This window comes from Dromaius novaehollandiae, chromosome 29 (genome assembly GCF_036370855.1).
Source record: "Dromaius novaehollandiae isolate bDroNov1 chromosome 29, bDroNov1.hap1, whole genome shotgun sequence".
Classification (NCBI taxonomy): domain Eukaryota; kingdom Metazoa; phylum Chordata; class Aves; order Casuariiformes; family Dromaiidae; genus Dromaius; species Dromaius novaehollandiae.
This window is the reverse complement of record NC_088126.1, coordinates 3,192,811-3,205,614: the sequence shown is the minus strand read 5'-3', so window position 1 is coordinate 3,205,614 and position 12,804 is coordinate 3,192,811. Positions and strand designations below refer to the sequence as shown.

Below are 12,804 nucleotides of genomic sequence, written 5' to 3'. Positions count from 1 at the left end.
CTCTGCCGCGGCGGCACCTCCAGACCTGGCGGAGGGAGACGGGGGGGGGTTAAGCAGTGCCAAGGAGGGGGGACATTGGTGGGGGGGGACATGGGGGGGGCCTCACCACGGGCTCAGTACGGCCGGTTGGCATCTTTCGGTCTCTTGAGCTGCACTTTGAGGCGCTTCATGCCGATCTGGAAGCCGTTCATGGCCTGGATGGCCGCCTGGGCGCTGGCCGGGTTGTCAAAGCTCACGAAGCCTGCGGGGACGGGGACGGGGACGGGGACGGGGGGGGGGACATCGGTGGGCACCGGCCACCCGGGCACGGCCCCCCCCCGGGGGCCCCGATGTGGCCCTGGGGGTTCGTGGCCCTGTGGGCACCCAGAGCGGGGAGCTGGGGTCCCCAGATGTGAGGTGTCCCCAGATGTGGTGGTGTCCCCAGATGTGAGGTGTCCCCAGATGTGGCGGTGTCCCCAGATGTGGCGGGGTCCCCAAATGGGGTGTCCCTGTGCCACCCAGTGTGAGGGCCTTGTGTCACCCGGTGTGGGGGTCCCTGTGCCCCCAGATTGGGTGGGGGGAGGAGCTCGTGTCCCCAGTTACGGGGTCCCTGTGCCCCCAAACATGGGGGGGTCCCTGTGCCATGGGGTCCCTCTGCCTCTGCATGTGAGGTGCCAGGACCTGGTGGCTTCATGTAACCCGCTCCAGGGTCCCTGTGTCCCCAGATGTGGGGTGTCCCCAAAGGTGGTGTCCCTGTGCCACCCAGTGTGGGGTCCTTGTGCCCCCAGATTGGGTGGGGGGGGGAGGATCCCGTGTCCCCAGTTATGGGGTCCCTGCACCATGGGGTCCCTGTGCCATGGGGTCGTGGTGGCCTCATGTAACCCAACTCCAGGGTCCCTGTGTCCCCAGATGTGCAGGGGGTCCCTGGATGTGGCGTCTCCGTGTCACCTGCTGCTGGGTCCCTGTGTCCCCAGACAGGGAGGTCCCCATTTGGGGGGGGGGGGTCCCCGTGCCCCTACCGAAGCACTTGCTCTGGTTGGTGGCCCGGTCCACGAAGACCTTGGCGGAGATGACGTTGCCGAAGGGCAGGAACATCTGGAGGATCTCGGTGTCGGCGAACTCCTGGGGCAGGTGGTAGATGAAGATGTTACAGCCCTCGGGGCCTGCGGAGGGAGCGGGCGTCAGAGCAGGCACGCGGGGAGGGGGGGGGAACACCGGCAGCACCCCCCCCCCCAAGCCAGCCCCCCACCCCCCGGGGGGCACCCCCAGACCCAGAGCCCCAGGGGGGCACTCCCAAAACCAGACCCCCCCCCCAATAGGGCACCCCAAGACTCTCCCACCACGGGGTGCCTCCAAACCTGGCCCCCCCCCCCCGCCATGATTCCCCCCCCCCAGCCAAAACCAGGCACCCCAAATGCAACCCCCCCCCCCCAATGAGGCCACCACAAAACCCTTATGGGGCACCTCAAATCCCCCCCCCCCTTTTTTGGGGCACCCTCAGGCCCCAGGTGCCTATGAGCCCCCCCCCCCAAGCCTCTGCTCATCGGGCACCCCCAAATTCAGAGCCCCCCCCCCAATCCAAATCCCTATGGGACACCTCCTCTAACTGGAACCCCCCCCCCCCGCCATGGGGCAACCCCAGACACCTCCCCCCCCCCCAAAAAAGGGGTGCCACCAAATCCAAAGCCTGGTCTTGCACCCCCCCCCCGGACATCATAAGCCCCAGACCCCCCCCCATGGGGCACCCCAAAACCCAGCTCCTTATGGGGCACCCCCAAACCAACCCCCCCACCATGGGGCATTCCCAGTCTTCCATGGGGCACCCCCCCCCCAAGCCCAGGCCTCCCCAGGGCACCCAGCCTCCATGGATGCCCCCCCCATATGGGGGTCCCTCGCTGGGGGGGGTGGGGGGGGGTCCAGGGCCCCTCACCTTCCCGCTGCTGCTGCTGGGGGGGCGGCTGGGCCAGGAGGGGGGGCGGCTGGGCGAAGGCCGGGCTCACTAGCCCGTAGGCCGCGGGGTAGGCAGCTGCCGTGGGCGAGAGGGGGGGGTCAGCCCCACACCCCAAAATACTGACACCCCCTTGGTGCCCCCCCCAAGGCATACAGTGCTCCCAGTGCCCCCCAAGTCGTGTAATGCCCCCAGTGTCCTCCCCAGGCCCCCCCCCATGCCATGCAATCACCCCTCCCAGTGCCCCCAGTAGCCCCCAGTGCCATGCAATAGCCCCCAGTGCTGAGTGCCCCCGCAATGCATTGCAATGCCCCCCCCCCCATGAACACACAGTAACCACAGGACTGTCCCAGTGCCCCCCAGTACCCACCCAGTGTACTTCAGTGCTGCACAATGACCCTCAGTGCTCCCCCAGTGTCCCCCAAAGCCAGGCACTGCCCCCCAGTGCCTCCCAGTGCCTCCCAGTGCCCCCCAGTGCCATGCAACAGCCCCTAGTGCCCCCCAGTGCCTCCCAGTGCCTCCCAGTGCCCCCCAGTGCCATGCAACACCTCCTAGTGCCCCCCAGTGCCCCCCAGTGCCTCCCAGTGCCTCCCAGTGCCATGCAACACCTCCTAGTGCCCCCAGTGACCCCCAGTGCCTCCCAGTGCACCCCAGTGCCACACACTGCCTCCCCAGTGTCCCTCAGTGCCATGGTGTGACCCCCCCATAGTGTCCCCCCAACCCCCCAGTGCCATGCAATGACCCTCCCCCCGCCACTCTCCCAGTATCCCCCAGTGCCACGCAGCGACCTCCCAGTGCCCCACCAGTGCCATGCAGCGAGCTCCCAGTGCCCCACCAGTGCCATGCAATGAGCTCCCAGTATCCCCCAGTGCCATGCGATGACCCTCCCCCCCAGGGTCTCCCAGTGCCCCCCCCCCCCAGTGCCATGCAATGACAACCCCCCCCACAGCATCTCCCAGTATCCTCCAGTGCCATGCAATGACCCTCCCTCCATGGTTTCCCAGTGCCCACCCCAGTGCCATGCAATGTGCTCCCAGTATGTCCAGTGCCATGGAATGTGCTCCCAGTGCCATGCAATGTGCTGCCAGTATCCCCCAGTGCCATGCAACGCACTCCCAGTGCCCCACAACGCACTCCCAGTGCACCCCCGTGCCATGCAATGACCTCCCAGTATTCCCCAGTGCCCTGCAACGTGCTCCCAGTGCCCCCCAGTGCCCTGCAATGAGCTCCCAGTATCCCCCAGTGCCCCGCAACGCCCCCCCCCCCGCCCCCCCCGACCTGTGTAGTGCTGCATCCCGGCGTAGGCCTGCTGCAGGGGGTCGACGGGGGCCGCGGGGCTCTGGGCTGCGGGCAGAGGGGGGGCATTAGGGGCGGCCGGGGGCCGGGGGGGGGGTCGAGGAGGGGGGGGTGGCTGGCACCTGGGTAGGGGGGGACGCCGTTGGCGTAGATGGCGTCGGAGGCGGGCGGCCCCGGGGGCTGCGCGGGCACCGGGCTGTAGCCGTTGACGCTGAGCGGGGCCGGGAGGGCAGGCACCGGGGTGGCGGCGAGGGCGGGCGGCGTGCTGGTTCCTGCTGGCACCCCGTGAGCCCCCCCGGCCCCCGCCCTGCGGTCCCCTCCCCGCCTCCTCCCACCCCGTGTCCCCACGCCTGCTGCCCCCAACCCTGGTGGCCTCCATCTGCCAGGATCAGGCATGTCCCCACCCCTGGTGGCCTCCATCCCCTAGTGCCACCAACGTCCCCTCCCCTGGTGGCCTCCATCCCCTAGGGCCACATATGTCCCCAGCTGAGGTGGCCTCCTTCCCGCAGTGCCATGCATGTCCCCAACCCTGGTGGGCTCCATCCCCTAGTGCCACCAATGTCCCCACCCCAGTGGCCTCCATCCCCCAGCGTCACACATGTCCCCACCCCTGGTGGCCTCCATCCCCCAGTGCCATGCATGTCCCCAACCCTGGTGGCCTCCATCCCCTAGTGTCACATATGTCCCCAGCCCAGGTGGCCTCCTTCCCGCAGTGCCATGCATGTCCCCACCCCTGGTGGCCTCCATCCCCCAGTGCCACCAATGTCCCCCAACCCTGGTGGCCTCCATCCACCAGTGCCATGCATGTCTCCACCCCTGGTGGCCGCAATCCCCCAGTGACCACGCATGTCCCCACCCCTGGTGGCCTACTTCCCTCAGTGCCACACATGTCCCCAGCCCCGGTGTCCTTCGTTCTCCAGTGCTATCCTCCTATTGATGGCCTTAGCGTCCCCATCCCCAGCGCTCCCATCCCTGGTGGCCCCCAGTGCCCCCCCTCTGTCTCCATCCCTAGGGTCGCCCATTCCCCAGTGCCACCCCCACATCCCTGTCCCTGGTGTCCCCCATCCCTCAGCGCCACCCATCCCGGGTGCCCCCCGCCCCCCCCACGCTGGGTGCCACCTACCTGAGGAGGGGGGCAGGGGGGTGGCGATGAGCCCGTTGGGGTTGACCGTGCCCATGTGCTGCATCTGGACGGCCATGGTGGCCATGGGGCTGAGGTAGGCCGAGTGGGCGGCCACCAGGGCCGCCTGCTGCTGCATCAGCTGAGGGGACAGCGCTTGGCACCGGCCACCGAGCACCGGCGGGCACCCAGGGTCCCCAGGGTTCCCCCCCGGAGCAGCACCCCCAGTGCCCCCCACCTCGGCAGTGCGGCCCACCATCTCCCCTGGGCCTTTGGGGGGGCCTCAGCACCCATCACCCATTCCTGGCCCATGGAGTCCACCCTCTCGCTGTGCCATCCCTGCAGGGCCCCCGTCATGAACTATGGGGTCCGTCACCCCCCAACACCCATCACCCCAGTGCCCATCACCCCCGGACCCCATCTTGGACCATGGGGTCCATCATCTCCCAGTGACCATCACCCCAGTGACTCTGTCCTGGCATTGGGGGTCCATCATCACCCCCCCGCCATCCTAGTGATCCCATCCTGGACCACTGGCTCCTTCATCTCCCAGTGACCATCATCCCAGGCCGCCATCCTGGACCATGGGGTCCATCATCTCCCAGTGACCATCACCCCAGGGAGGCCAGCCTGGCATTGGGGGTCCATCATCACCCCCCCCCCCCATCCTAGTGATCCCATCCTGGACCACTGGCTCCTTCATCTCCCAGTGACCATCACCCCAGGGAGGCCAGCCTGGCACTGGGGTCCATCATAATCCCATCACCCCAGGAACCTCATCCTGGACCATGGGGGCCATCATTCCCTCGTGTCCATCACCCCAGGAACCCCATCCTGGACCATGGGGTCCATCAGCCCCTCGTGTCCATCACCCCAGGAACCCCATCCTGGACCATGGGGTCCATCATTCCCTCATGTCCATCACCCCAGGAACCCCATCCTGGACCATGGGGTCCATCACCCCAGGAACCCCATCCTGGACCATGGGGGCCATCAGCCCCTCGTGTCCATCACCCCAGGAACCCCATCCTGGACCATGGGGTCCATCACCCCAGGAACCCCATCCTGGACCATGGGGTCCATCATTCCCTCGTGTCCATCACCCCAGGAACCCCATCCTGGACCATGGGGTCCATCATTCCCTCATGTCCATCACCCCAGGAACCCCATCCTGGACCATGGGGTCCATCACCCCAGGAACCCCATCCTGGACCATGGGGGCCATCAGCCCCTCGTGTCCATCACCCCAGGAACCCCATCCTGGACCATGGGGTCCATCAGCCCCTCGTGTCCATCACCCCAGGAACCCCATCCTGGACCATGGGGTCCATCAGCCCCTCATGTCCATCACCCCAGGAACCCCATCCTGGACCATGGGGTCCATCACCCCAGGAACCCCATCCTGGACCATGGGGTCCATCAGCCCCTCGTGTCCATCACCCCAGGAACCCCATCCTGGACCATGGGGGCCATCATTCCCTCGTGTCCATCACCCCAGGAACCCCATCCTGGACCATGGGGTCCATCACCCCAGGAACCCCATCCTGGACCATGGGGGCCATCATTCCCTCGTGTCCATCACCCCAGGAACCCCATCCTGGACCATGGGGTCCATCACCCCAGGAACCCCATCCTGGACCATGGGGTCCATCAGCCCCTCGTGTCCATCACCCCAGGAACCTCATCCCGGATGGGCTCCACCATCCCAGCGCCCATCCCACCCTGGCCTCCAGGGTCCCTCTGTGCCCGGTGACCACCCATGGGGTCCCTCACCCCCTGAGGCCCATCCTGGCCCCCCAGATGGGTCCTGCCCCCCCCTTACCGCCTGCGTGTAGGCGCTGTAGGCCCCGAACTGGAGGGCGATGGGGCTGAACATGCCCAGCTGGCTGGCGACCTGCTGCATCCGCCGCAGGCCCCGCTCCTTCTCCGTGTCCGCAAACTTCACCACCAGGCTGGACGAGGCGCCCTGCGAGGGACCATCGCGCTGTCACCTGGGGGGGGGACTGGCACCGTGTCCCCCCCCGGTCCCCGGCTCACCGGCAGCGTCCGGCTCCCGTGCAGGGCGGCGATGGCGGCCTGGGCCTCCGCGTGGCTCTGGAACTTGACAAAGGCGCAGCCTGGACGGCCGCAAGGGCTCAGTGCCCCCCCGGCCCCCCCGGCACCCGGCCGCCCCACAGGGAGCCCTGGGGTGCCCCCCCATCCTGTGCCGGGCCACCCCAGTGTGTCCCCACGGGGTGCTTGGGGATGGGGATGGCGCTGGGCCACCTTGCAGGAGGTCCAGCACCTTCTCCCTGCCCCATGGGACCCACTGTGGGACCCTTAACCCCATCCCTGCCCCATGGGACCTCCTATGGGGCCCTTAACCCCATCCCTGCCCCATGGGACCCACTATGGAGCCCTTAACCCCATCCCTGCCCCATGGGACCCCCTATGGAGCCCTTAACCCCATCCCTGCCCCATGGGACCCACTATGGAGCCCTTAACCCCATCCCTGCCCCATGGGACCCCCTATGGAGCCCTTAACCCCATCCCTGCCCCATGGGACCCACTATGGAGCCCTTAACCCCATCCCTGCCGCATGGGACCTCCTATGGAGCCCTTAACCCCATCCCTGCCCCATGGGACCCACTATGGGACCCTTAACCCCATCCCTGCCCCATGGGACCCACTATGGGACCCTTAACCCCATCCCTGCCCCATGGGACCTCCTATGGGACCCTTAACCCCATCCCTGCCCCATGGGACCTCCTATGGGGCCCTTAACCCCATCCCTGCCCCATGGGACCCACTATGGAGCCCTTAACCCCATCCCTGCCCCATGGGACCCACTATGGAGCCCTTAACCCCATCCCTGCCCCATGAGACCTCCTATGGAGCCCTTAACCCCATCCCTGCCCCATGGGACCTCCTATGGAGCCCTTAACCCCATCTCTGCCCCATGGGACCCACTATGGAGCCCTTAATCCCATCCCTGCCCCATGGGACCCACTATGGGACCCTTAACCCCATCCCTGCCCCATGGGACCTCCTATGGGGCCCTTAACCCCATCCCTGCCCCATGGGACCCACTATGGAGCCCTTAACCCCATCCCTGCCCCATGGGACCTCCTATGGGACCCTTAACCCCATCCCTGCCCCATGGGACCCCCTCTCTTAACCCTGTCCATGTCCCACGATGGCCCTTTACCCCCCCCCCAAGGCCCCCGTCGCCTCTGCAGCCCTGCGGTTGCCCCGTTCCTGTCCCCGTCCCCAGGCTGGTGCCACCTTTGCTGGTGCCGTCGGGGCCCCGGAGCACGGTGCACTCGTCGATGGTCCCGAAGGGCTCGAACATCTTGCGAACGTCCTCGTCCGCCTGCTGCTTGCTCAGCATCCCCACGAAGAGCTTGCGGTCCTCTGCGGGGGGGGGACACCGTGCTGGGCCGGGTCCCAGCCCCGGGGACACCCCGCGGGGATGGGGACACCGTGCTGGGCCAGGTCCCAGCCCCGGGGACACCCCATGGGGATGGGGACACCATGCCGGGCTGGGTCCAGCCCCAGGGACACCCCACAGGGATGGGGACACCGTGCCGGGCTGGGTCCAGCCACGGGGACACCCCGCGGGGATGGGGACACCGTGCTGGGCCAGGTCCCAGCCCCGGGGACACCCCGTGGGGATGGGGACACCATGCCAGGATGGGGACACTGTGCTGGGGTGGGTCCCAGCCCCAGGGACACACCACAGGGAGGGGGACACTGTGCCGGGCCAGGTCCCAGTCCTGGGGACACCCCATGGGGATGGGGACACCATGCCAGGCTGGGTCCAGCCGCGGGGACACCCCACAGGGATGGGGACACCATGCCGGGATGGGGACACTGTGCCGGGGTGGGTCCCAGCCCCAGAGACACACTGTGGGGAGGGGGACACCGTGCTGGGATGGGGACACTGTGCCGGGATGGGTCCCAGCCCCAGGGACACACCGCGGGGATGGGGACACCGTGCCGGGCCAGGTCCCAGTCCTGGGGACACCCCATGGGGATGAGGACACCGTGCTGGGCTGGGTCCAGCCACGGGGACACACCATGGGGATGGGGACACCGTGCCGGGCTGGGTCCCAGCCCCAGGGACACCCCACGGGGACGGGGACACCATGCCGGGATGGGGACACTGCCGGGATGGGTCCCAGTCCCAGGGACACACCACGGGGAGGGGGGCACCGTGCCAGGCCAGGTCCCAGTCCTGGGGACACCCCATGGGGATGGGGACACCGTGCCAGGCTGGGTCCCAGCCCCAGGGACACCCCACAGGGATGGGGACACTGTGCCGGGCCAGGTCCCAGTCCTGGGGACACCCCACGGGGTTGGGGACATCATGCCGGGCTGAACCCTGCCCTGGGGACAGGGATGGGGGACACCGTGCCACCCTGAGGACACCGTGCCAGGCCAGACCCTGCCCCAGGGACAGCGATGAGGTCACCGGGGGGGCAGCCCCCCGCCCTGGGGCTGAACCACGGGGATGGGGACCGGGACAGGCCACGGGGACCCCGATGCTTGGGGCTGGGTGGCCCTGGGGCCTTGGGGGGGGGGCACAGGGGTGGTTGGGGGGGGCAGGGCCTTGCTGGGGTGGGGGTATGGAGGGGGGCAGTGTTGCGGGGGGGGGCGGGGGGGGCCAGTACCTCCTCGGCTCTCACTGTCCGCCGGCTTCACCTGGATGGGCCGGTTCATCTGCGGGGCGAGGGGGAGGCAGGCGGGGTGGGGGCAGGCCGGATCCAGGCCCCCCCCCTCCTCCACGAGGCCCCCCCCACCCCCATACCCCCCCCTCGGCTCCGGGGTCTGGGTGTGACCCCCCCTCCCCAGCCCGGTACCCCCCCAAGATGCTCCCGTCGCTGCGGCAACCCCGCATCCTGTTACCCCGGCAACGGGTTCCGCGGCGACCGCCATGGGGGGGGGGGGGGAACCCCCATAGATGCCAGGCCCGGGCAGGCGCTAACGAACCGCCGTGTTAATTAGGACTGGGGGGGGGGGGGGGGGGAGTACCACTCTGCCCCCCCCCGATAACCCCCGGGGGCCGGGGGGGGGGGAGGGCGCAGATGCCCGGTAACCATGGCAACGGCAGAATATACTCCATGGCAACCACCTACTCATCCCCAATTTACCCATCCCGTTGCCTGGCAACGCTGCTGACATCATCAGCGCTCGCTATAAACAATGACAGGGCTGGAGGTGGGGGGGGGAAGGGGGGGGAGCTGGAGAGATGTGGGGCCGCCGGGGGGGTCCCCAAGCCCCCCCTTTACCCCCCCCATCCCTGCCTATGCAGCCGGCTCGGGGGGCAGTGGCCGTGCCCCCACCGCCCGGGGGGGGGGGAGCTGCAGCCAGGGTTTGCCCAAAATCCCCCCTTTTCCACCCAATGCGGCCAGCTCGGGGGGCGGCGGCCGTGCCCCCCCCACCCTTTGGGGGAGGTGGCCTGGGCTCACCCCGGATACCCCCGCGCTGCCCCTTGTCCTCGGCCGAAAGCGAAGGTGCCCCCCCCCCCCAGACCCCCCCCCACCCCAGCTGGTGCTGGAAATCCCCCCTGGGGGGCCCTAATCCCCCTAATCCCCCCCCCACGGTGGGGGCGGGACCCCCGAGGATCTGCGGGGGGGCGATGCCCAGCCCCACGGGGCAGCTGTCGGGGCGGCGCCCGCGCTAATCCCCCCCCCCGCAAATCCCCCCCCCGCCCTGGGATTTACAGCCCCCAAATCCCCAGATTATCCCAGCCAAGCCAAATCCCCCCCCCCCGGGGGCCTGGCAAGCCCTGTGCAAGGGGGGGGGGGTTCAGCGACCCCAGGAGGCCCCGACCCCCCCCAAACCCCCCGCCCAGGCGTGACAGGGCCGCCCGGACGCCTGGGCCCCCCAGCCACCCCCCCCCCGAGCAGGGCCCTTCCTGGCCCCCCCCCCCCCGGCGGCTTTGTTAGCTCAGCTGCCCGGTGCCCGGCGCCCGCCTGGCAACGCTTCGTTAGCCGCTTCGTTAGGCCCTTCGTTAGGCGCCCGCCTGTTTCCTAGCGACCCGCCGCTATTTATAACCCCCCCGGGGCAGATGTTGGCGGTGGGGGGGGGGGGCCCCGGCGGTGGCTCACGCACGTGATGGGGACGGGGGTGTCCCCGTGTCCCCCCCCCCCCGCCCCGCGCGCCCCACTCACCCCCGGGAGGGTTTTCTGCTCGTGCAGGGCGCTCTGGGCCTTGAGGGCCGACTCGCGGGCGCAGTAGGTCAGGAAGGCGCATCCTGGGGGGGGGCAGAGCCGGGGAAACTGAGGCACGGGGGGGCCCAGGCGTCCGGGAGCGGCCCACCGCCTCTCCGTGCGCTGCCGGCTGGCCGGGCGCCCGTCACCGTGGCCTCGGGGCAGCCCCCCCCCCCCCCGCAGCGACCACACTGCCCTGGTCTCACCAGCGCCGTGGGCCCCTGGTGTCACCACCGCCAGGGTACAGTCGGAGCCGGGAGTTCGGGGACACCCCCGAGGCCTGGCCGGGGGGGCACCCATGGGACCTGTCTCCTCCCTCGGACCCAGGCCCTGGCACAGCCACCTGCAGCCAGCACAGCCCTCTGCCTCCGCACACCCCGCTGCCGCACACCCCGCTGTCGCACACCCCACCGCCGCACACCCTGCCCAGCCATGACATAGCCCGTTGCCATTGCACACCCCGCCGCCCTAGCACACCCCTACCAGTGAGCATCGCACACCCTACCGGCACACACCCCACCGCCGGCACACGGCCGTTGCACACCCCTACCAACCACCGCACACCCCACGGCCGGTACGTACCCCACCGCCAGCACACACCCCTACCAACCACCGCACGCCCTGCAGCCCGTACCCCCCTGCCCTCCCCGCACAGCCATCACAACCCCTCCAGCATCACACCCCACGCAGCCGTCACCCCTGCCAACCGGCACACACCCCGCAGCACCCCTGCCCAGCCGCCGCACAGCACCTCCATCTCACACCACCCACGGCCGTCACAGCCGCTGCCCACACCCATCACACAACACCGCAAAACAACACCCACACAACACCCCGCACCGGCACAGCTGCTCACAGCCGTCACCCACGCTGCGCGCAGCACCCACACAACTGGTCGTCACCCTCACAAACACCCACAGCTCCCACGCAACACCCTCACTCGTGCAACACCCCGCCGCCACGCACGACACCCACCACGCAAGGCCTTCACCCGCACCCCCACACGGCAGCTCCATTACACATGGCTGCACAACCGCTACCCACAGCACCCCAACACCCTACCGGGGCTGTGCCCAGGGGCCTGCGGCTGTGCCCAGTCCTCCGGCCTGTGGCCTAGGGCTGTATGTGGGGCCGAGCCTGGTGTGGGGGGCTGTGCCTGGTACCCAGGGCTGCGTGGGGGGCTGTGCCTGACATGTGGGGCTGTACGTAGGGCTGTGCCCACGGCTGTGCCCAGGGCCATACGTGGGGCTGCACCCGGCGCCTGGGGCTGTACATGGAGCTGGACCTGGTGCCATACGTGGGGTTGTACCCAGCGTCCAGGACTGTACCTGGGGCTGTGCCTGGGGCTGTGCCCAGGGCTGTATCTGGGGCTGTGCCCAGCGCCTGGGGCTGTACATGGGGCTGTGCCCAGTACACAGGGCTGTGCCTGGGGCTGTGCCTGGTGCCCAGGACTGTATATGGGGCTGTATATGGGGCTGTGCCCAGAGCTGCACATGGGGCTGTGCCCGGTGCCTAGGGCTGTACCTGGGGCTGTGCTTGGGGTTGTGCTCAGTGCCCGGAGCTGTATATGGGGCTGTGCCCAGGGCTGTGCCTGGGGCTGTACCCGGTGCCCGGGGCTGTGCCTGGGGCTGTGCCCGGTGCCCAGGGCTGTGCGTGGGGCTGTGCCCAGTGCCCAGGGCTGTGCCTGGGGCTGTACCCGGTGCCTGGGGCTGTACCTGGGGCTGTGCCCAGTGCCCAGGGCTGTGCGTGGGGCTGTGCCCGGTGCCCGGGGCTGTACATGGGGCTGTGCCCAGTGCCCAGGGCTGTGCGTGGGGCTGTGCCCGGTGCCCGGTGCCGAGCCCGGGGCTGTGGCCGGTTCCCCGGGGCTGCTCCCGGGGCTGCCGCGCCGCCCCCGCGCCTACCTTTGTGCATGCCGGTGTACTTGTCCTTGATGACGGTGAGCTCGTAGATCTTGCCGAACTGCTCGAAGATGGGTTTGAGGTCCTTCTCCTCCAGGTGCCGCGGGATCTGCCCCACGAAGAGTTTGATGGCATCGGGCTCCTTCATGGGGCCGCCGGGGGGGGCCGCGGGCCCCGCCGCGCTCCCGGCGCCGCCGCCGCCGCCGCCGCCGCCTCCCGGTGCCCGGTGCCCGGTGCCGGCCCGGCCGCGCCGCACACAAAGGACGAGGCGGCCCCGGGGCTCGGCTGGGCTCGGCGCCGGGGACGGGGCGCGGCGGGGCGGGGGCAGCTCTGCCCGGGGGGCGGCGCTCCCGGCGCTCGCCGGCGGCT

General features: G+C 69.5%; 1 protein-coding gene across 2 annotated transcripts; it reads right to left on the bottom strand.

Moving 5' to 3' along the window:
• CELF3 (CUGBP Elav-like family member 3) lies at window positions 1-12,652 on the bottom strand. Of its 2 annotated transcripts, XM_064498789.1 has the most exons (13): window positions 12,439-12,652; window positions 10,499-10,581; window positions 8,996-9,044; window positions 7,608-7,736; window positions 6,381-6,460; window positions 6,166-6,309; window positions 4,347-4,485; window positions 3,346-3,495; window positions 3,206-3,271; window positions 1,910-2,005; window positions 999-1,142; window positions 107-241; window positions 1-25 (listed from the first exon to the last, which is right to left on the bottom strand). In XM_064498789.1, the coding sequence occupies exons 1-12, from the start codon at window positions 12,581-12,583 to the stop codon at window positions 114-116; spliced, it is 1,353 nt and encodes a 450-aa protein (XP_064354859.1). In that variant the 5' UTR covers window positions 12,584-12,652; the 3' UTR covers window positions 1-25; window positions 107-113. The 2 variants fall into 2 exon arrangements, with proteins under 2 accessions (XP_064354859.1, XP_064354858.1); XM_064498788.1 differs by lacking the exon at window positions 1-25 and having other exon boundaries at window positions 111-241; window positions 999-1,101; window positions 12,439-12,634.
• Between the last annotated feature and the right edge of the window lie 152 nt (window positions 12,653-12,804).

Bases quoted from the DNA above. Each gene is read 5' to 3' on its own strand.
- CELF3 (XM_064498789.1), bottom strand. From the start codon at position 12,583: ATGAAGGAGCCCGATGCCATCAAACTCTTCGTGGGGCAGATCCCGCGG. The intron at 6,461-7,607 runs GTGGCACCAGCC...GCGGCCGTCCAG, and splicing joins CCCCGACGGCACCAGCAAAG to GCTGCGCCTTTGTCAAGTTC. The intron at 6,310-6,380 runs GTGAGCCGGGGA...GGTCCCTCGCAG, and splicing joins ACGGGAGCCGGACGCTGCCG to GGCGCCTCGTCCAGCCTGGT.